Below are 21,314 nucleotides of genomic sequence, written 5' to 3' on the forward strand. Positions count from 1 at the left end.
AATATATACAAGATTAATCTATATTTTTATTCATTTATAATTGACACATGAACAATAGTAAGCAGGAGTACCACAACATTTGCATGCCAACGCTGCTTCAAGTCTAAAACTCATTTTTTATGAGTTTGTTTGGATAAGAAGTTATTTAAAATAATTATTGTAATATTTTTTATGATTAAAAATTATGTTTATAATGCAAAGTAAAATGTAAAATTTGAAATTTTTGTATTTTGTACTGCCTGCCTCCCAGGGCAGCGTACCGAGCACAGTAGGCGCAACTTGGTGAAAAAGATCTGCAGCTCCGAATCCGGAATTTGATCTATAAGACCTGACGTGGACCCCGCGATACGATAAATACACAGCTTAATCCGTGGGTAGAAACGCGCATAAAATATGCCTCACCAGCTTATATATGACGCCAACTCTCCCCCATAATCTCCTCCCGTCGTCTGTGTAAAATATATGAGAGGCCGACGGATCTCCAACACTGCCATAGAAGAGAATTCCCCAGTCCCCTGTCAACTCTGCCCGAGCCCGATCATCCATCTTCAATTCAAATCTCTCGTCTCCCCGGCGCATCACCATCTCTAATTTTGCTGTCGCTTCTTCTTCCAGGTGGTAATTCTATTTTCTCCTTCCATACTCATTTCTGCACAAGCTTATGGACATGGTTATATTTCTCGCATTTGTATATAGGTTTGTTTATGTCTACAATCTAGTGCTTAGGCATCCTCTTTTTTTTCAAATTTTCTCTTTTCCGGCTGAGATTCTGGTGATGTGTATGGATCTAGGGTTTCTGGTTTGTACTTAATGGGTTTTATTCAGGACTTCTAGATTTAGCTGAAAATTTTTCAAAATGGTAGCTGAATTTCCTGGCGTTAGATTGGTTTAGTATCTTGGATGAGGAAATTTGCTTTTCTGTGCAAGAACTGAGCTTACTTTTGATTATTCAGGTGGCGTGGAGGATGTCGACGCCGGCGAGGAAGAGACTGATGAGGGATTTCAAGCGTTTACAGCAGGACCCTCCTGCCGGCATCAGTGGTGCCCCTTACGATAACAATATAATGCTTTGGAACGCTGTTATATTTGGGTATTTACTGTGTGTAATTTTGAAGCATACCTTTTTATTTAAGCAGCTCTCGGCCCTAATATTAATTCGTGTAGCTTTATATTTGATTTGCTGATTCCGTTGGTTTTTAATGTGCAGCCCAGACGACACTCCTTGGGATGGAGGTAAGACAGATTTTGCTGTTAAACATGAGTTTAAATCAACTTTTAGCTTGAACTGGATGTGGTTCTTTTTTTAAATTTCTTTTTTTCTGGAACATACATGTTTGTAAGCCCACCCATTTTCTTCCTTAAGACATGTTTTTTGCTTTTCTTTGTTGGTATTTTATGCTTTTAATTATTGTATTTCATCCAACTACATTTTTTTCGATGGTGGAGTTTATTGAGTAGTTTGAGGCATCCGTAATCACACATTTTCTTTTGGGATTTTGTTAGTGGAAATTGGACTTTTTGCAGGTTGAATAGGTCTTAGTTGGGCTTTGTTGTTATATCTATTGCTTTAGTAATTTGTTCAATTTATTCCTCATCTGTGGATCTTGTTGTGCTGTCCTTTGAAACCTTCTGTAGAGTATGCTTTTTCTATTTCATGACCAACAGATGGAATTTTTTCATGCGTTAAGTGGCATGTTCTCTTTTGGTCTATAGCTGTGATTTTAACATTCTATGTAACATAGAAACTGATGGTTTTTTGTCATTCCTTAAGTGGACCATTAGCATGACATTCACTTAAAAGGTAGTAATAATCATGTGCATTTTTTTTTTTTTAATATTTGGAGGACAACATTAGTTGACAAGGCTTAGGACATCAATTCTTCTTATTCATTCTTTTTATTTTGAGCTACGACGCTATACATTCTTGTTTTTGGTGATGTATACATTCATTTTTTGCTTGTTTTGTTTGCCAGGTACGTTTAAGTTGACACTTCAGTTTACTGAGGATTATCCAAATAAGCCACCGACAGTGCGGTTCATTTCAAGAATGTTTCACCCAAATAGTAAGTGAATAATGTTCACCACTTCCTTGAGTCGGATGAATGGTTGCTGTTAAAATGATGGTACAAGATAATGTATCTTTATTGTAGTAATGAATTAGCAAATAATTTGATATCTGGACAAGTCACGGAAACATGCTCAAGCTTTGTTATCAGCTTGATTCTGAAATGTGCTTTCTTGAGGAGAGTTGCATCTTAATGTGCTAGAACTCTGTTGATTGGTGGTCCTATTTGGAGAACTTATGATGAGACGAAGGAACTTACTAAAGGTTTCTAAGTAGACTTCCTCTCTAATTATTATACTTGCCTGGAGCTCTATTCTCATCATGTGCGAGATCCTCAAATTTGCTTTCTGTCTTGGCTTGGTGAGTTGCTGGAGTTGGGTTGGAGTGGACAGTGATAACCATATAAAAGGCTTATGCATGTTTGCTTATTGACAAATGGCGGGGAATGATAAGATAATGCAATCATGATGGTGTTTATCTAGTAATACAAAATGCTGTGCTTAATTTCTTGCTTTGATATTTTTCCTACCTCATGCCAATAACATTTTGCTTTCTTAGAGCTTACAAGGTGGAAATCTCCATGGCCTTGATGAAATTCATTTGTAGATTATTTCTCATCTTAATTGGCTTTTACACTGGTCAAAGTTGTACCACGGAATCACAGGGAAAGTAGGCTTTGGGAACTGAAGTGTCATGGCAGATTCTGGGAGGGGCAAAAGAATAGGGACAGGGAGAGTTAGTGGTAACGAGGCAGAATTTTGGGGTCAATGATTGGATTGGCTGGGTGCTTCTGGGGGGAGACCACTGTGTTTTGGTGTGAGTAAACACAGGATGAATGGCAGTGATAGCAGGTGGCTGATAAATGAAGGATTAGACTTGCTTTTAAAGTATGGGCCAACCATTTAAAAGTAAAACAAGGTTTTTCCCCCACTTTTCCTTTTCCAATTATTGGTAATTGTTTATTATTTAATAGGTCTCTATTTAACTGAAGTAAACAACAGGCAATGTCTCTGCAATTTAGTGAACCTACAGGGCAGATGTCTAGTTTGTGGCACAAACTGGAGGAGAGGTGGGTTGGGAGAAGGGGGGTTGGTTTTGAAGTGTTACATTCTATTTTTTGTTTCATGGGGGGAAAAATTGGTCCGATCTTTGGTTGGTTGCAGTAGTAGCTATTTCTATACATCTCAGTGATATAGTTTTGTATGCTTTTCATTAGCTTTCAGTGTGTGTGTGTCATCTGTGGTTTGGTTAACCACTGCATCTCTCTCTCTTTACTCTTTACCAGTTTATGCTGATGGAAGTATTTGCTTGGACATTCTGCAAAATCAGTGGAGTCCGATTTATGATGTAGCAGCCATACTTACATCTATTCAGGTACGATAATTGTGTTAAGCATTTCATCATCTGAAACATAAGGTTGAGAAATTTTTGTGGTTCACATGTGAATGAAATTGTGATGATTGCTTTATGTTGTTGTGCATTTTTTCTCCGTTTTATTCAGCATTACATGGGTAGGCTCTTAACGAACTTGTGTCTAATCTACGTATATATATACACACCCATGCAAATGCACTGTTGTGGGTTATTTGTAGATAAGCATTTTATAAGTTCCCAAACCATGAAGTATGCCCAGCAAGCATCTGTGTGCTTTTGGAGTGGGATCAGATTATTTGTTCCTTAACTACTGTTTGTAGGGCATTAACTTCTGCATGGTATATATGCAGTGCATTGGACCATGGTGCAGTATTAATTTGTTTGTTTGTTCTCTTCTTTTAAAGCTTTTGGAGGTATTTCGTTTGCTTGATACACAAACCTTACCTTTATGAACTGCAGTCGCTGCTTTGTGATCCAAATCCTAACTCGCCAGCCAACTCTGAAGCAGCAAGGTTGTTTAGTGAGAATAAACGTGAATACAACAGGAAGGTGCGTGAGATAGTTGAACAGAGCTGGACAGCAGACTAGAATAACTCCTTGCAAAGGTGAAGGAGATTGCTAAATGATGAGCTAAGCTGGATAGCAGAAACTCATTTCTCCTGGTTAGGATGGCCTGTGTTTCTTTGAAATGTCGTCACTACATTGTTAACTGATGTAGTTGAAACAATTTGGCAAATTTATGTGATGTATTGGCTTGTAGGGACTCAAGTGTCACTTGTCCTGATGGATTGTTAGTTTATGCGAGTCTATGTACATACTCTGCCTTTCTTGTATTCGATATGCGTGGAATAGTATGAAATTTTTTTACGCAAGCAGTCATGTCATGACTTGCAGGACTATGTATCAAATCAACCACGACATGGCTAATCAGTTGAACGTCTTAGATCTATAGGCCAAAGCACTTACCAGTTCATGTCGACGGACCGTCCTTGGTTTTCTCTTTTTAAAAAAAAAAAAAAATTCAATGCTAAATTTTCGGTGAAGCCATTAAAAATTGATGGAGATAAGTGGGATAAAGTCCAGCAGAAATTGAGGATGATGGAGTCAAGACCCCTCAAAAGGAATTACATGTCAGAGCGGATGTATCACCTGAATAGTAATATGGGACTTGTCTGGTAACGAATGGGGGCACTTTCTGTCAAATGTGTGGGTATGTGCAGCGGACGCTTGCATCCAACTGCTACTTGACGGATTGTTTACATTTTCAAGGATGTTGGTTCAAACTCGGCTTTGTAGGTTTGTTTTGCTTCCGCTCCCGGACTTAGCTTACCTCGTTTGGCAGACTACTGCACATAGTTGAATAATGACTAGTACTAGTATGGTTTATTCTTCTGTACCTCTGGGGAGCTTGTTGGGCCAATTGGCACGCGATTGCAACTTGGATGAGGGTTGACACTATCAGTAGCCCTACGGTAAACTAAACCGGAGATTGCTACAGTGAGGATGAAATTGGAGCTTTGGAGGGTTACCGTCCGTGAATGCGAAATGGTTTTAGACGAATTCTTCATAATATCATCTCGTTGTTTTTCGTAGAAAAAATATTTACGTTTTTCATGAACATATTTTTCAATCACATATTTGTTTCACATATATCAAATCGTTATAAAATATTTCACATATTTGGAATATTACACACACACACACACACAAAACAATGAGAGACACGCAGCAGCGGGCATCAGCAAACCGGCCCGAAAGCAATCCGACGCCCAATAATAATTCAGTTGCTGTCAATTTAGGTCCTCTGTCGATCTTAATGATTTTTTATCTGTTTGGTGCTTCATCACATCAACGTTCAACAGTTAGCACCGACACGATTCCACTTTCATCACATCAAACATTGCTTGCCAATGTATCAACGACAGAAACTTGAACCATTAATCCTTTTCATCATTCGGTTTTGGTTAGTGGAAAAATTATCCAAAATTGGAACGGATTACGAAGACAAAAACAGCGACGACCACAGCGCTGTGGCTCAAGATCAAACTGTATCCTGCTAAAACAGTAGTAAGTAAGATGGGCTGTCATTAATCAGGCAATGATTGAGATTTTCGTCAATTCGTGTTTTATGATCTTCTTTTGTTTTTTACCTTGGGATAATCATGTCAATCAGCTTTTTGACTCAAATAAGCGTTTAATCATAATTAATATAAATGTAGGATGACGGATCTCTTAGTCGGGGAGACCCTGGCTGTGGTTGTGTCGGTAGTTCATTTTGTTTTTTCATCAGGAAAGCTGTGTGATGGCATGGGATTTGTTTTTTTTTTTTTTTTTTGGGTGACCGACTTTTTAAGTTCTCTTCTAAGATCCTTGGCGGGGTGGGCAAAAAAGATGGATTTTAACGTTGTGCAGAAGTACAAGTAGTTGTTAAGCTCCCCATATCATTCATTGGTCTTCCGTTCCATACCATAATACTCTTCTCGTCCCAAATTATTGGTCGCATTTCAAATGCTGATGTCAGCGGATTTATTATCGAAATTGCACTCAAAATTTTAGATTTTAAATTTAAATTTAGTATTAAAAAATATAGATAGACGTGACGAAAATATTATTAGAAACAAAAAATTGAAAATAACTTTGATTCTGATGCAATGGCAAATGTAATAGAATCATTCTAAAATGAGAAGTACATGGCCTTGCTTGGATTGCTTATTTCCGTCGAAAAATATTGTCGTTTTCCGTGATCACATTTCCCTATCACATTTTTCCCTCACATATATCAAATCGTTACAGTAATTTTTCTATGAAAAATGACGGAAAATGCAATCCAAACACAACCTAACACTTGTCAATATTATGATGATGAGTTTGAGCATTTAATTTGCAAGCCACGAAGGCAGGCTCACCTCTATTTCCTAAGTGATCATAAAGTATCTCAATGCAAATAATTCACCTCAAAGTGAAAGTCAGCTTATCTTCTGTAATGTTTTAATTAGTGATCATGGGGACGGATGTAATGTGAGACGTTCAACTGTTTTTGATTTTGGTTTGTTTGTAACGATGGATCCCATATTCCCACTCTCTCTCTCTCTCTCTCTCTCTTCTTATCTTATTATATATAAAAAAAAATATAAAAAAAAAAACAGGGCTTTTAGCATATGGGGTGTTACGGGTGTTGGGCTCTTGGGTCCTTTGTGCTCGAGTATGGTCTTTGTCGCTCTTCAATTCCACGGATGGATGGTGCACCTAATCAACTACCGGGCGGGGCCTTTTCCAGGTTCAAGATGCTTTGACACCCATTTAGCATTATATATATATACACGCATATATATATATATATATATATATATATATATATTTACACAAATACTACTACTATTGCAATTATGCCGCTTTCGCACATAAGTAGAGAGGGGAATTTTCATTGGAGTTTGGTCTAATTTGTGTAATTTTTATGCTAGTATTCAGGGTAAAATCATACGTTTTTAATATAATTACAAATTTTACATCACTTAATTATACAAGTTAATAAATTTTATGACTACACCAAAATTATAATAAAAGTTTATATCAAATATTATAAAAATTAACTTAAATGGAGAGGCTTCGATCCCACGCCCAGACGGAGCTTTGGGGGGAAAAAAAAAAAAAAAAAAAAAAAAGATGCTGTAATTACTCCTTTACCTTTGTCGGTTTCCATACGTCATTGTCATTATCCATGTCTACTCAGTACTCGCTCCCCCGTCGGTCCTTAGATGCTCTCGCTCGTGAGGTATTTGTTTCCTGCTTGCGAATATGCCCACTCTTCGAGGACTTAATTCCAACCTGATCCTCTAAATTATAATAATATATATATTCGGACTTTAGAGCCCCTCAAAACTTATTAGTATTCATATCTCAGCACTTCAAATTACTTTGGTATTACATCATATCTGTTTATTCTATGAATTATTGGATTGCAATTTTTCAAAGAAAATTCATTACATTTTTTCTGGACACATTTTTCAATCACTTTTCTATCTCACATATATCAAATCGTTCTTTCCATAAAAAGTTCAAAAAAAAAATGCAATTCAAACAAAGTCTTTTAAAATTCAAATGCATTTCTTTATCATTTTGTTCCTCTATCTAAGAAGAATTTGGTTATTGTAGGGAAAGAATGATAGAGAATAGCCATTAGATTAGAGTGAATTTTTAAGAAAAGCTTTGAAAATAAGGGTATGGTCTTGTTTCATTATACGCTTGAAAAAAAACAAAAGAGTGGTCGAACCTTTGGAATTCTATTAAAGTATTGGTGTACCAAACAAGGGAAACAAAAAACAACTTTTTTTGTTTTAAAAAAAATATGTGAATTTCCCAGTCTATTAATTCAACAAAAAAAAAAAAAAAAACTGGGCATTCTGTGAACTGAGGAAGTAATTCAATAATTTAAAGGGCCAAAAGGGCAAAATAAATGAAATAAAAGAAATTCAAACCTCTCGTTTTAGTACACAGTAATCACCAACTTTAGTTAAAGCGACTGTAGAACGACAACGCAAACGCAGCTATACAGCAAACTCCAGAGAGAGAGAGAGAGAGCGGTGGTGGAGGGTCCAAACTCATGAGTACACAACGAGATATATCATGGTATGGGCCTCCAGCAGTTTTCTTTTTTTTTTTTTGGAACTTCGATTTTACTTCCATCCCAATCAAACATTCACCTGAAATCCTATTCCTCCTTTGTTGTTACTATTTCTTCTACTACTAGCTGCTTCTTGTCAAGCTGCACTAGGACTAGTAACTGTTCTCTTCTTTCATCATCTGCAATCTGGTAGTGTGATTTACTAATGGCTCGTCATTTCAGGAATGCTAATAATTTTGCGGTCTTGTAATTACTAAAACGGCCCTCTTAATCGCTCAGGTACATGTCAGATCTGAACCCACATTTCCCCTTAAACCCCATTTCAGTTTCGTACTTGGGTTTTTCTTGATTGTGCATGCTAAAATTTGTACCTTTTTTCCCTTGCTTAATTTTAGTGCAGATCTTGCTCAATTCGAATGGATCTCTGCAGTGAATTTTACTGGGTTTTGGCTTAGGCCATTGTTGTTTTTACTTGGTTTCTTATGCTCTAATCAAACTATTGCTGGAGGACTTTGTAATTTGATCTATTATTGCAATTTTGGACTCTCTGTAGGCTTTAACTTAGACCTGATGACCATTTTCTTGTACGGGGGAAAAAATTAGTTGATGACGCATATTAATGTTTTTTTTAAGGCTTCATCTTGTTGAAATCACATGCAAAGAAATTGATCGTCGGTTCTTAAAATTTCGTATTCAGCAAAGTTGGTGATTGGTTTTCAGCATGTTGGTCAGTTACTATGGTTTTTCTTATAGAAAGATGAGACATTCATTGCAAGCTATGTTGTAGATATTCATTATAGCAAGGAAAAGGTGTATGATCTGTTAAACTATTGGACTAACAGCTTCAAGGTAGTCCATCGAAGTAGCTACGTGTAGCTCTTATTTCATTGGACCTATGATATAGGATTAGTTATGATCCTATATGACTTCATTGTTTATGAACTTATGCGTGAGGGTTGGTTTTTTAATTTAATTTAATTTAATTTTAATCTTATATAATTTTTTTTGGCTTCTAGTAACTCTTTATAATGAGGCATAAATGGTGACAATGCAGGGGGTGATTGAAGTCCCAACTTTTTCTGATATTGGCTTAGTCAGTGATGGGGAAATCTCCTGGAAAGTGGATCAAGACTGTACTCTTTGGGAAGAAACCTTCCAAGTCCAATCTATCAAAGGTATGATTGCTTCTCTTGAGCTTCTGTGAAGTTAATTTGTTTGGTTCTACTGCCTATAACATTAATGTATTATCTGTAACCTGGAGCTCTGCTGCTTCCCTTTTGGATGTACTGTCTTTCGTACTATCCTGAAAGCCTATGTTCCCCATGGTCATTGCATTTTGAAATCTATTACTCTAATTCTGGAAGATACTGTTCTACTTATACCATGGATTTTACCTTAATATTTGTGTTCATTTAAACCCTGCCCCTTTTTCTGGTTTCTGGGATGTCCTGTTTACTGTACGAATGATATCTCTCACTTTAACTTGGGAGTTTTCTGTGTATAAGCTTCTTCAACTGTCAATAATTGCTTTCATTACTGCAATTATATTGCCCCTGCAATTGAGATTTCATAGGAGTATATGTGGCCTGAAGTAATGTTGGTATCCGAATGTGATCCTCTCTGAAGGGTGCCAAAATTCAGAAAAAGGCTGCTCCTGATCTACCAGAAGCGAATCTGGATGTAAGCCCTCCAGTCATATCAGATACATCATATCAAAGCACCGATGGAGTTGGTGACAGGAGGGATCCTGAAAAGGGTGTTCCAGGTGGTTTACAAGGTCAAGTAGCTTCTTCATTCCCTCCACAGCTTGGTGTGGATCTCCTTGATTCCACAGGTTTGGATCCAGCTGATAATGTAGAGAGAGAGAGGCAAGAGCAAGCTGCCACAAAAGCACAAGCTGCTTTTAGGGGTTACTTGGTAATTTTTCATTGCTTCTCATGTTGTCATATTGTGGTCAAGTCAACATGTCAGAAGTGATTCTGGGCCTTTTATTTCAGTAGTAAGAATGCTTTGAATTTCTCTTTCTATTGTGAACTACGAGCTTGTCAAGATATTTTCTTCAGCACCTGTACGATAAAAAGGTTTCACCATATTCTACTTCTTAGTGTATGTTGTCCATGATTGCATTTCCCTTTTAACTATTACCGCATTAAATTTGATTATGGAGTTCACTGCTGTCCAATGCATTGGATGGTTAATGTCTCTTACTAGAGATGTAAATTTACTGTAGGCTGTCGAGGAATTCCCCCTTAGTCAATGTTTTGGATGGCAATCATGTTATGCTTCTTTTTTTATGACCAAGTACTTAGTTTTATTAGCAATTTATTGATTGAGATCTTAAGATTGACTTTGAGATTTTGGCTTTTATATGTTAATCAATTGATTTTCCCTGCACGCATTAACTATACTTGAAGGCTCGTCGCGCTTTTCGGGCTCTGAAGGGCATTATAAGGCTACAAGCGCTTATTCGTGGGCATTTGGTTAGACGGCAGTCTGTGGCTACTTTGCGTTGTATGCAGTCAATTGTAAAGATACAGGCTCTGGCTCGTGGACGAAGGGTCAGGCTTTCAAATCCTGAGCTTCAGCAGCTGAAAAAATGCAGGCTGCATGAAATTCTGGTAACTCTTCATATAGTGTTCCGCTTAGCTGTTCATCTTTCATACTTTCAGCTGCTTTAGTTCGTGCCCCTCTGCCTTCTGATATTGGGAAGAGGGTTGACCATGCTTAGTAAGGTTGATCATCTTCGTTTTCTAGAAACAATAATGTTGCTCAGATACATATGGGGGTGGACCTATAACTTATAAGTTTCTTGTATTTTGGTTGTAAGTAAAATCAATTGTATATAGACAGGATATTTTTTATCCTTTTCTTTGGGTTAAAGTTCACATTGTTTAATGAGTGTTGTTGGTTCTACATCTGGGACTCTTATTTTCCATCACTAGTTATTATCTCTGCCTTCAGTTGTTACAGGATGCTCTTGCACATCTTTTGTTTCTGAGGCACCATCTATAACATGAACAATTCTATAGTTGTCATGCATGATTTGGCCCTTGTATTTTCTTGAGGTGTATATCCTCAATCAAAGTACGTAAAGATGTTGACCAACGTCCTTAGTAGTTACTAATCTTCTTCCTTTTCCTCATTTTTTCGTGGTTTAGTTACTAGTTGGATTAAAAGCATGTAAGGTTTGGCAGTCTTTGGTATCCCCTGTCTTAAATTTTTCATGCTACACCAGGGCTCTAGACGGGTGGATTTACTTGGAGTTGATAGAGCTTCCAGGTCAGAAAAGCTGGCAACAAATGCATTCGTGAACAAGGTTCATAATATCTTTTTCCCTGTTACCTTACTAAATTTTGGCACGTTTGATGTTTCATGTCAAATTATCACCTCCAGTATTATACATGGAAAGTGTACAATTCATGAAAGGTTCTAAAACCTTTTTGCCATCTTCTGGGTCCAGATATATTTCCCTATTTACTTGGTGATTTTCTCTTCTTCTTTTTTCCCCTCAAAAGAATGTACTCAACAGGGATTTAGTGTATGCATCTTCTCCATAATTAAGTGGTTGCTAACTTGTACGAGAACCAATCTAGTTGCTATGACATGCAACTGCTATACCTGGTCCTCCATAGTATATTGGTTTTAGTTTGAATCGGCATATTCTGTTTGAACTGTATGGTGTGTTGTTTGCTATTTTGATGTACAGGCCTTCTTGAGGCAAGGCAAAGTAAGGGGGTCTGCAAATCCTTTATGACCCTGTTTTCTGATACTATCTGCATAACTCTCCAAATCATCAAAACTTCTTTCCCTGCAGCTTCTATAACTCTTTGCTTCAAGATGGAGAAGAATAAATTGGTTCTGCTTCTAATTATAAATCTCATTTGTGATGGTTTTATTTTCGGTGTAGCTTCTTGCCTCATTGCCAACTGCCATGCCACTAAGCCTTCAGTACGACCTGGATGAGCCAAATGCAGCTTGGAATTGGCTTGAAAGATGGTCACTGCTTCGCTTCTGGGAACCACTTCCACGACCAAAAAAGATTCTTGATGCGAAGCCTCAAGGAAAGCAGGGAAGCAGACAGGGTTTTGAAGCAGAGCCAGGAAAATCAAGGAGAACTTTCAGGAAGGTAGCTACGGCAGGCAATGGTGACAATAATATGCCAAGTTCCTTGGAAGTTGAAAAACCTAGACGCAATCCAAGGAAACCTATCAGTCATCAAGGGGAATCTGTTCAAGAACAGCCCCAAAATGAACTGGAAAGGGTGAAACGTAGTTTGAGAAAAGTTTCTGCGACAACAGTAGTTTCTGAAAATTCAGAAGCAGAAACTGAGAAGCCTCAGCAACTTGTAAGAAAAACACCAAGTCTTCCAGTTTCTGATGTTACTGAACCAGTGATTGCTGATCTTTCTGAGAAACCAAGCGAACCAGCTGTTGTAGTTGACAAAGCGGACAAAACAGAAGCATCTTCAGAGCCCTTGATGGTGGATGAACCTGTTGAGCTGCCTCATGTTGCTTGTCCTGGTGTTGAGCAACAATCCCCTCAAGATGATATGAAAGTTGAGATCAATGCAACGGCTGATGAGGAACTAAGTGCGAAGGAAGATCAATCTGGCAAGGAAAACCAAAAAAACAGGAGAAGGAGATCATTCCCTACAAAGCATGAATATCCTGAGAATGTGTCGCAGAATGCACCAAGCTTGCCAAGCTATATGGCAGCAACTGAATCTGCAAAAGCAAAACTTAGAGCACAAGGATCAGCTAAGTTGAATGAAGATGCAGTTGAAAATGGTTTTGTCCGGCGTCATTCTCTCCCTTCCTCAACCAATGGTAAATTGAGCTCATTGTCACCTCGGGTGCAAAAGCCAGCACAAGCAAATGGCAGAGGAGGGAGCAAAACTAACAAATCACTGTCAGCTTCTAGAGATGGTAAGATTATTTAGATATAGTGTGCAATAGTCTTACCATGGCTAAGTCCAAAGCTTTGGATGTATGCACTGGATTGTCTGCATCAATTAATGGGATTTGATTGTCTCCTAGTATAACTGTACAGAGGATCTCTACTTTCCACTTGGTTGAGTTGACATGTTGCAAGTTAAAATTGTTTGGCCAATGGTAACTGAAAGGATCATAAATGGGAGAGCATTGCAGCATGCACTTTCGTTTTCACACATTTTCTGGCTTGAAAACGGAATCACATCCTCGTACCAGTCTCTCTCTCTGTGCTTCTTCCTAGCGAATCTACAGAATGGGTTTCTGAAATCATTTTCTGCTATTTAGTGCTTGTTTGACTTGCATACCTGTGTTCCTGTTTGTCTGAGGTTGTTCCACTTTAGTTTTTTAAACTTTTTTAATGACACTCGTTTTTCCGCCTGCAAATTCAGAGAGGGTGCTTCAGCCGGGATGGCGGAGATAAAGTCTTGCAATCTGCTGGTTTGGCAATTGTAGAGGACCGGCTGTCCTGTGTGATGCTGTGTGTGACTTCTATGTAAACATGAACAGGGACTTGACCAATAGCATTTGTTTGATCATATTGCACGTTTTCTCATGTTTTCTGCTGTAGTGCTGGTGTTGCAAAGGAATGTATAGTTGTAAACTCAGAGTCTGTCGCTGATCTCGTATTGCCTGTGTTCTATTGATTATTCTTGTGTTTTATTGTCAATTTTGTATGATGATGTACGTGCCTTTGTAAAAAGTTTTTTTTTTTTTTTTTTTTTGTTTTCTCGTCAGTATTCTTTTCCTCCAAGTAGCAGCAGATCTATGTTGGGTTCTAGTGTCGCAGAAAGCAAGGGCAAGAAGTTTCTCCGGGGTGAGAATAAATCTCCAGTTTTACTACAGCCATAGATCATTGAATTGACTTCTCTTAGATGAGACCGCCTAACAAAGGTGTGTGTGTGTTGTGGCGAGCAAGGGTTTCTGGCTACACTTCTAATCAAAGGCAACCAGAAGCTGGCGGAAATGAACCGCTATTTTCTTTGAAAATGTTATTGAGCAAAACATTTCCCTGAAAAAAGGAAAATACACACTCCTTTACACCACACAAACGAAAACGAAACGGTAAGTCAAGCTAATTCGGTTTATTTTCTGAGAAAACCGAAGCGTCTTCTTCCAACGGTATCAAATATTTTTCATTTCGAACTGGCAAATGGATGGAAAAATGAAATAGGAAGATACCATAGAGTTGGCTAATCGGGATTCCTACAAAAACTCGTAAATAGTCTGTCATCAACGTTCTGTTTTTGGTTTGTTAGGGTTCATGCTAATTTCATATTGACGGTTATATCATTGGTAATAATAACATCCAATGTAATGATGATGATGATGATGATACAAATTTCTCCTGGTTTATTATTGTATTGACGAAACTGGATAACTGGTATAATGTATTGCACAATCATTTCTTTCTTATTCTTCACAGGCCGCCTTTCCTTCCACGACATGATCAGCTCAAGAGTTAACGTGTCCAAGAATGCCGCAGAGGATATGTCTTGGCTGTTGGCTGAGACACGAAACAACCTCACGAAGTCATTGATTATATGCAGAAAGCGAAGAGATGGGTTCCGGCGGTAAAGGCTGGAGCTCTGTACCCATGCCCCACATACATGCATCCATTGCTTACTGACATGCCACCATAGACGGAGGCTCCAGTCTCATAGGACCATAATATCTTCCCAGTTCCAGCGTTGATGGCATACACGGGTCCCGTTGAATGTGTTGAGCCCCCAAAAAGGACACCGTTGGCTATAGTGACGGGATTAACCGTGGCATTCTTCGGATCAGCGGTCGACCACAATATTTTACCGGTTGGAGCGTCCATCGCCACCCAGCCTCCACCATTTGTGACTTTCTTTGATGGCAGAAGAGTAAAGTTCATTCGGTTGCTGTTGGCAATGTTTGTGTATATCTTCTTTGTATCTGTTGCCGCACCCCAAGTACCTCCCCCGGCAATACCTCCGGGACCAGCTTCCTGCATCATCCATTGGCAAATTAATTAATTAATTAATTGAAACTGGCATTCTTACCAAAATCAACACTAATATATTCAGATAATATCCAAATGGAATGACGACGACGTATACAGCAGCGAGATGAACCTACGGTAAACCAAATAATGTTCCCATCATCGCGATCCAAAGCCCACGCAAATCCACTTTTCTGGACGGCCACGACAATGTCTCGTTTAGTAGCATTAAGTTCGATGCTTAGCATCATTGGTTCCTCCCCAAAATCAGCATCCGGGTTTGGCCCACTTGGGCAATTAGGGGTTGACAAATTATTACAAGCAAAGAACCAGACATCGTAGCCTCCGAGCTGCCTGTACCACCTAATTTTCCCATTGTCCATGTCCAGTGCCATCATGGAATCCGAATGGTTATCGGGCTCAATACACTCCTCTGGATTTGTTGGTGTAGTCTGATTGTTTAGTCTTTCTTGACAGTCTTGGATGCGTTGAGGAGCCGAGTACAGATTTCCAGTGGCAATGTATACGTGATTTCTTGAAGCATCGATTGGTGCGCTGCTCCCCCATATGGCTCCTCCTGCGTAATCTCCCCGTTGCCCATGGTTGTCCGGCAAGGTGAAAGTCTTCCACAAGATCCTGCCGGTTCGAGCGTCTAACTTGACGAAGCTACCGCGAAATGTGCAGCATTCCTCAATCGTAGCGTTTTCTTCTAATGAAGACACTCCTACGTAAAAACCTCTGCCAACAGACAAGGATAGTAAAATTTTTCAGTCTTCCACAAGGCTACTGACTACTGAATTTATTATCAATTCAATTGCAGTCATGAAAAAGTCAAACCAAATACTCGACTCTAATCAGTTAGGATAAACCAGCTTAGGGAGTTGATAATCATGATTTGTGAATGTGGCTTTGTGCAAGACTAGGAATGAAATTTTTTTTTTAAAAAAAAACTTTTCTTATTTTATTATAACTTTTTCTTTTTTTTATTAATCTTTTCTAATCAAACTACTAATCAAAATCTATGTTTTCAGAACCAGACCGGATATCGACTCGGCCGAGGTCAGGGGTCAGGGGTCAATGGGTTCGACCGGGGGTCGATAGGGGTCGAACCGGATGACGTCATAAATAAAAATTATTTAAAAATTAAATTATTGTATATAAAATATCCAATAACATATTGATATTAATAAAGGTATATTCATATATATTTGGTGTTTCAAATATATTTAACAAGAAAATACAAAGAAATTAGAACAATCAAATAACAATTTATATTATTTAATAAACATTAACAAGTTTAGAATTAAAATTATGGATTTAATTGAAAAATAACATCAAATTTTAGGACAATATTTATAAAGTATGAAATATTTGAGGTATATTAATAAGTTTTCACAATTTAGGAGGTCAAAACATAATATTAAAAAAGTTTGAACTTCTTTTACAAAATCTCCTGTTGGACCGATTTTTTCGGTTCTGTACCGGTCAAACCCGGATTTTGACCAGAGTTGACCGAATTTTGATGACCAACTCGGACCGAATACTTGACCGATTCCCCGATTCAACTGGTCGGACCGGCCGTCCGGTCCGAGTTTGAAAACACATATCAAAATTCCATTTTTGCCTCCTGTCCCTTTGTCCAAATAGATCCAGATAGAGGACAAACATGAACTTTTTGCCCGTGCATGAGTTTGAAATTGACTCCCCTACCCAAAGCAAATAAATGAACAGACAATTTCACATAATTCATGAAAGATAGATTAACTATAGCCAATGAGTTGCGAACTCGCAATGGAGTGGAGGCATGTCTCTGAATCAGTTCTGCTCAGAGATACTGATCAACTTGGTTGTTCGTTTGTATTTAACGTGTAGTTTAAGAGTTTTGTATTCACGTAGTGAGGGCATACGTACCCTGAAGTGTAGATTTCCTGGTTTTATCAATTAAAGTAGTTTCACATTTACTCTACAAAAAAAAAAAAACTACAGCCAATGAGTAATCTTGAGGTGAAATAGTAGTAAACACTGCAAGAATTTGATTTGAACAATGCATTCAAACGGTTAATCTAAGCAAAGATGTTGGGACAAAACTAAAGGAGGGAGAGAGTGAATGACATAAACAAGAGTAGTAGCGTGTAATGATTAAATGATGTACTGGAAGAGAAAGGAAGAAGGCAGGACGTGGCGGGCGTGCGTACCCATGGTAATAGGTTCCGGACATTGTGATGATAGCGTAGGGATGGGTATCCAGTTGAGTTGACCATATCAGCCTGCCAGAGCTCCGTTTAATGGCAATGACGTAAGCAGGCCCCGTGATTCCTAGTATCAGCATATCCAGATCACCGGCCACGACGGTGGGAGTTGATCTGGCTATGGTTGCGTTGAAGCCCAGGAGTTGGCCCCCACTGATACCGGTGAGTCGTTTCAGATTCTGTTTCCACACCAGAGACCCATCACAGGCTTTAACCGCGTACACGTACCCATTCCAACTCGTGAAATATACAACCCCGTCATATACAGCTGGGGTTCCGGTTACCAGCCCCCCTGCATTGAACTTCCATTTTAGCCCCAGTCTAGATGCGGTTGCAGGGCTAATTTTGGTTTCCCCGGAGGCATATCTTCGGTTGTATATGTCTCCCCCGTGGTTTAGCCAATCCCCCCGTGGCGAACCAAAACGTACGTACGGACCAGCAGCACTGGCCGCGGTGCCGATAATTTGAATCAAAATGCATAATAAGAAAAAAGCTAGGATGGCAAAAAACTGGGGAGCCTGGTATTGGTGGCGTGCTGCAGGTGCCATGGGATAGGTAGATGGTGTACAGAGTAGCAGTTCTACTTCTATATCAGTATGCTCTCCAAACCAAGTTGAGATTGCATCGTAAGCCCAGCTTCAAGAAGGCGGTACTTATAAGTTGGATCTCTGACTTTTGAATTGATATTCAATTTGCGCTAATTATAGTACAGTGTTGGAGACAAGGGATAATCACGTAAGCCTCCCCGACATTTGCAGCCACCCCTCTTTGGAAGTTTGAAAAATTACGCTTACCTCCTCCTCTGGTATTATGAAAATATTATACGTAATAATCTTGACAACTCTGCAAATTTTAATTAAAAGGTTAGTGTGAAAAAAAAAATCACATTTTGCAAATATTTCTTTATTCAAAAGTTCTAACCTCATCTTACCTAATACGTTATATATATCCAAGTTATAGGTCATTCAAATGGACTTCTTGTTTAGTTTTATAACTAGCCGGCTAGAAGGAATGCACTTTTTAAAAATAGTTTCTTCACAACTTTTTTTTTTTAAAGGCAAATTCACAGCTTACTTAGCAAAGGAAAAAAAAAAAGAAGAAGAAGAAGAAGTCCAAGTATTAAATATGACGTCTTGAAACAAACATGGCCTAAATTTTACTATAAATAACTATCTTAAAATTTTTTACTTAGCAAGTAATGCTGATATTTGATTTCTTGAGTCATTTAATTTGTTTTGCAAATCAAATAGGGGCAGTATAAGATATTCATTAGATTTTTTGTATTTACATCACCATTTATTACCAAAATATACTTTCTAAGAAAATTTCTATAATTTTTTAAATTTCAAGGGAGGTGGCTACAATTGTCAGGAACCTGATGAGAGGTTTCTAAAATTATCCCTATAGCCTGAATCAATTATGTCTGCCTGCTCACGGCTACACTAATTGACAGATGGTCCAAGTCGCGTGTACGTAATTGCATTAGAATAGCAGCGGCTTTGCCTATTTTTCTTCAAGGTTGGTTATGGCGCCACTGCTATCTAACAAATCAACAAAACCATCATGTTAATGCACCATCCTAGATTAAACCAAATATGCACAAAAAAAAAGCTATCTATTTCTATTTTTGGCATGTTCTCCTGTAAAAAAAAGTGAGAATAAAATATAGTGACTCGAGCGAGCTGAGTCCTTCATTCGTCGGTACAAACCAAAATGGTTTAATACTGGTTTAAGGCTCAAGGGTCAAAAATGCATTGACAAAGACCAAAATCACCATAGCAACTAGTAGTATTATGGAGCTTTGTATACTAATCACAATGGTACAAACGGTTTGGAGGTCTTGACTTTGATTTTCTAATTGACCAAAGCAACTAGTAGTATTTAATATAAACTTGAAGTCTATATATTGACTTTAATTTTGGCTGCGTTCCACGGCTACGATCGTGCACGTTACCATCCAACTAACATAAACCACAAAGTTTCCTAGTTAATCTTCCAGGTTCATTTTCAAGACAATTTCATCTACCATAATTCATATGACGTCTATGACATTATTATTACATGGCGATAATTCAAGAAATTCGAGGAAGAGACGGCACCCAGTACTTCATCAACGCCCGCATGGGATGTAATTCCGCATAAAGTAATGCTAAACTTTAAATAATCCTTATGGATGTCCTGCATACAATAATTTGGTTTGACCTAAAAATATATCCTTATACTATATAAGATTGAGTTTTTGGTCAAAGAGTAGGATGAATTTCAACCGCATGGATGGGGGCTTTTTGGGAATGTTAAATATTGTGTATTAGCCTAACAGCTTTAGGTGCAACTTCAGGAAGTATGTATTTGGATATGTTTATTGAAATGACCCCATTTTAATACATTTAAAGTTCTCATTAATGAGCCATCTGAGTATTGATGGAATATGTAATGAGTGTGCAACCATTTTTGCCTGTTGTACACCCCATATATGCTTGTGTGTTGATGTAATTATCGAAATACCCCTTAGGCCCAATTATTCCTCTAAACGGACAAGTAAACGTTGCTTCTATGTGGGAGGGGGTGTCGATGAAATCGTCCGGTACCTGAAACGTTCCAATGGTTGCCTAACCGGTATGGCTGTTAATGGTTTGGTCGGAACCCACTTCCTCATCTTTTAATCTGCATTTATGCCCCACGAACGTAGGTCCGTTACCCCCTTTCAGCTTCAGTTTCCCGTCGCCTCCTTTTACAGTGACCTGCCATGACGTTTCCTCTTCTAGGATTCAATTGCTTAGGTCCGACTTCTGTTAGCTAGATGAGCCACTGGTGTATGAACTCTACTCTGAAATTACCAATCATTTGTCTGTTCTTTTTAGACTTTGGATTGATCGCAAATTCTAGCATGATTGGTATTCGGCCTTTTTCTTTTCTGTGTAAGAGTTTTAATTAATTTGTCGAATGTGATATGCATTTTGTTGGTTTTCAATTGGTGAAGAAAGAGTAAAGATGCCCATTTTTGTTTCGAATTTAAGCTGCATTTCTGCTGCTTGGTACTTGGGAATAATTGTTTTAGGAATTTAGGAAAATGGAAACTTTTGCAGAACTTTGAATAAGCATAATCCCATTTCAATTTTTGAAGCCTCGTATGGTGCCTCAAAGGTATGATCACAGACTCATAGCAATGTTGGAGGGTATAGTGATTGTGAGTTTTGAACTTTAATTTATTCATGATTCTGGAAACTTTTTTCATAATTTTGATTGCCGTTAGGAGTTCATGAAAGGTGTGGTTGCTGCAAGGTCATCTTCTGCATTCTTTAGGTTATTTTGCTTTTTGGTAGTATCGAATTTATGGGGTTCAACAGGTGAAGTTTAACAATTGATAAACTTCAGGTTTTCCTTTTTCCTTTGCAGTTCAAGAGTTAATCAGTTATTAGATAGTGAAGTTCTTAGTTCACCACTTTTACAGTTCAGGGTTTTTTCTATGTTTGCTATGAAGAAATTATTTTATCTCAAGTCATGTTGCAGCGGAAATGGAACTATTTGCTTTGACATTTTTCATTGATCAAACATTTTCTGCATCAAAGTGGTTTGGTAGCTCCTTTTCAGCCTCTTTTCTGCTCAGGAAAGAAAATTTATTAAGGAAAGGGTGGTATTCATTGCATATTAACTGGATTTCTATTCGGTGACAGTTGCTCTTCATTTCATCTGGTCTTTGGTAGTAATTTTTAGCACCTTTTCTTGCTTTTTTTTGCTTTCTAATGCAAATTTTAATTTTTACGACCGTGGTTTCCATTCATTTTATTTATAAATGTCTTAATGGTGGTGAATGGATTCTTTGTAGGTAATTTTTCCTGAAGTAATAGATGTTGACATGGATGACGACTATGAGGATATTATGCTTTTGGATAGAGAAGTGGACACAAAGAGGAAGGGCAAGGTAACTATAAACTTTTGTTCGCAAAATGTTGCTTGGTACAATATTAATTGGATTTGTGAGTCAGCTGACTCCAAAATGGTACTTCTTGTTTGTAGACATGACTCTAATATGGTAATTTTGAGAGTT

At 38.1% G+C, this 21,314-nt stretch overlaps 3 protein-coding genes across 3 annotated transcripts; 2 read left to right on the top strand and 1 right to left on the bottom strand.

Annotated features, from left to right (window-relative positions):
• Nucleotides 1-368: 368 nt before the first annotated feature.
• LOC113698356 (ubiquitin-conjugating enzyme E2 2) lies at nucleotides 369-4,311 on the top strand. The gene is made up of 6 exons (XM_027218144.2): nucleotides 369-615; nucleotides 954-1,090; nucleotides 1,208-1,233; nucleotides 1,974-2,063; nucleotides 3,351-3,439; nucleotides 3,899-4,311. The coding sequence occupies exons 2-6, from the start codon at nucleotides 966-968 to the stop codon at nucleotides 4,025-4,027; spliced, it is 459 nt and encodes a 152-aa protein (XP_027073945.2). The 5' UTR covers nucleotides 369-615; nucleotides 954-965; the 3' UTR covers nucleotides 4,028-4,311.
• Nucleotides 4,312-7,897: 3,586 nt separating this feature from the next.
• Nucleotides 7,898-13,718, top strand: LOC140010333 (protein IQ-DOMAIN 31-like). The gene is made up of 8 exons (XM_072056987.1): nucleotides 7,898-8,065; nucleotides 8,283-8,339; nucleotides 9,115-9,235; nucleotides 9,687-9,977; nucleotides 10,475-10,678; nucleotides 11,296-11,376; nucleotides 11,968-12,985; nucleotides 13,441-13,718. Exons 3-8 carry the CDS (start codon nucleotides 9,161-9,163, stop codon nucleotides 13,470-13,472), a joined length of 1,701 nt encoding a protein of 566 aa, XP_071913088.1. The 5' UTR covers nucleotides 7,898-8,065; nucleotides 8,283-8,339; nucleotides 9,115-9,160; the 3' UTR covers nucleotides 13,473-13,718.
• A 663-nt stretch (nucleotides 13,719-14,381) lies between these two features.
• LOC140010334 (uncharacterized) lies at nucleotides 14,382-17,931 on the bottom strand. The gene is made up of 3 exons (XM_072056988.1): nucleotides 17,213-17,931; nucleotides 15,155-15,755; nucleotides 14,382-15,023 (listed from the first exon to the last, which is right to left on the bottom strand). Exons 1-3 carry the CDS (start codon nucleotides 17,812-17,814, stop codon nucleotides 14,589-14,591), a joined length of 1,638 nt encoding a protein of 545 aa, XP_071913089.1. The 5' UTR covers nucleotides 17,815-17,931; the 3' UTR covers nucleotides 14,382-14,588.
• Nucleotides 17,932-21,314: the final 3,383 nt, after the last annotated feature.

The sequence above is a fragment of the Coffea arabica genome, chromosome 7c, assembly GCF_036785885.1.
Source record: "Coffea arabica cultivar ET-39 chromosome 7c, Coffea Arabica ET-39 HiFi, whole genome shotgun sequence".
Taxonomy (NCBI): domain Eukaryota; kingdom Viridiplantae; phylum Streptophyta; class Magnoliopsida; order Gentianales; family Rubiaceae; genus Coffea; species Coffea arabica.

Coding starts and splice junctions, on each gene's coding strand:
- LOC113698356 (XM_027218144.2), top strand. CDS start 966: ATGTCGACGCCGGCGAGGAAGAGACTGATGAGGGATTTCAAGCGTTTA. Junction 1,234..1,973: donor CGACACTCCTTGGGATGGAG/GTAAGACAGATT, acceptor TTTGTTTGCCAG/GTACGTTTAAGTTGACACTT. Junction 3,440..3,898: donor CCATACTTACATCTATTCAG/GTACGATAATTG, acceptor TATGAACTGCAG/TCGCTGCTTTGTGATCCAAA.
- LOC140010333 (XM_072056987.1), top strand. CDS start 9,161: ATGGGGAAATCTCCTGGAAAGTGGATCAAGACTGTACTCTTTGGGAAG. Junction 9,236..9,686: donor CCAAGTCCAATCTATCAAAG/GTATGATTGCTT, acceptor TCCTCTCTGAAG/GGTGCCAAAATTCAGAAAAA. Junction 12,986..13,440: donor ACTGTCAGCTTCTAGAGATG/GTAAGATTATTT, acceptor CTGCAAATTCAG/AGAGGGTGCTTCAGCCGGGA.
- LOC140010334 (XM_072056988.1), bottom strand. CDS start 17,814: ATGGCACCTGCAGCACGCCACCAATACCAGGCTCCCCAGTTTTTTGCC. Junction 15,756..17,212: donor TCCGGAACCTATTACCATGG/GTACGCACGCCC, acceptor GTCTGTTGGCAG/AGGTTTTTACGTAGGAGTGT. Junction 15,024..15,154: donor GGAACATTATTTGGTTTACC/GTAGGTTCATCT, acceptor TGGATGATGCAG/GAAGCTGGTCCCGGAGGTAT.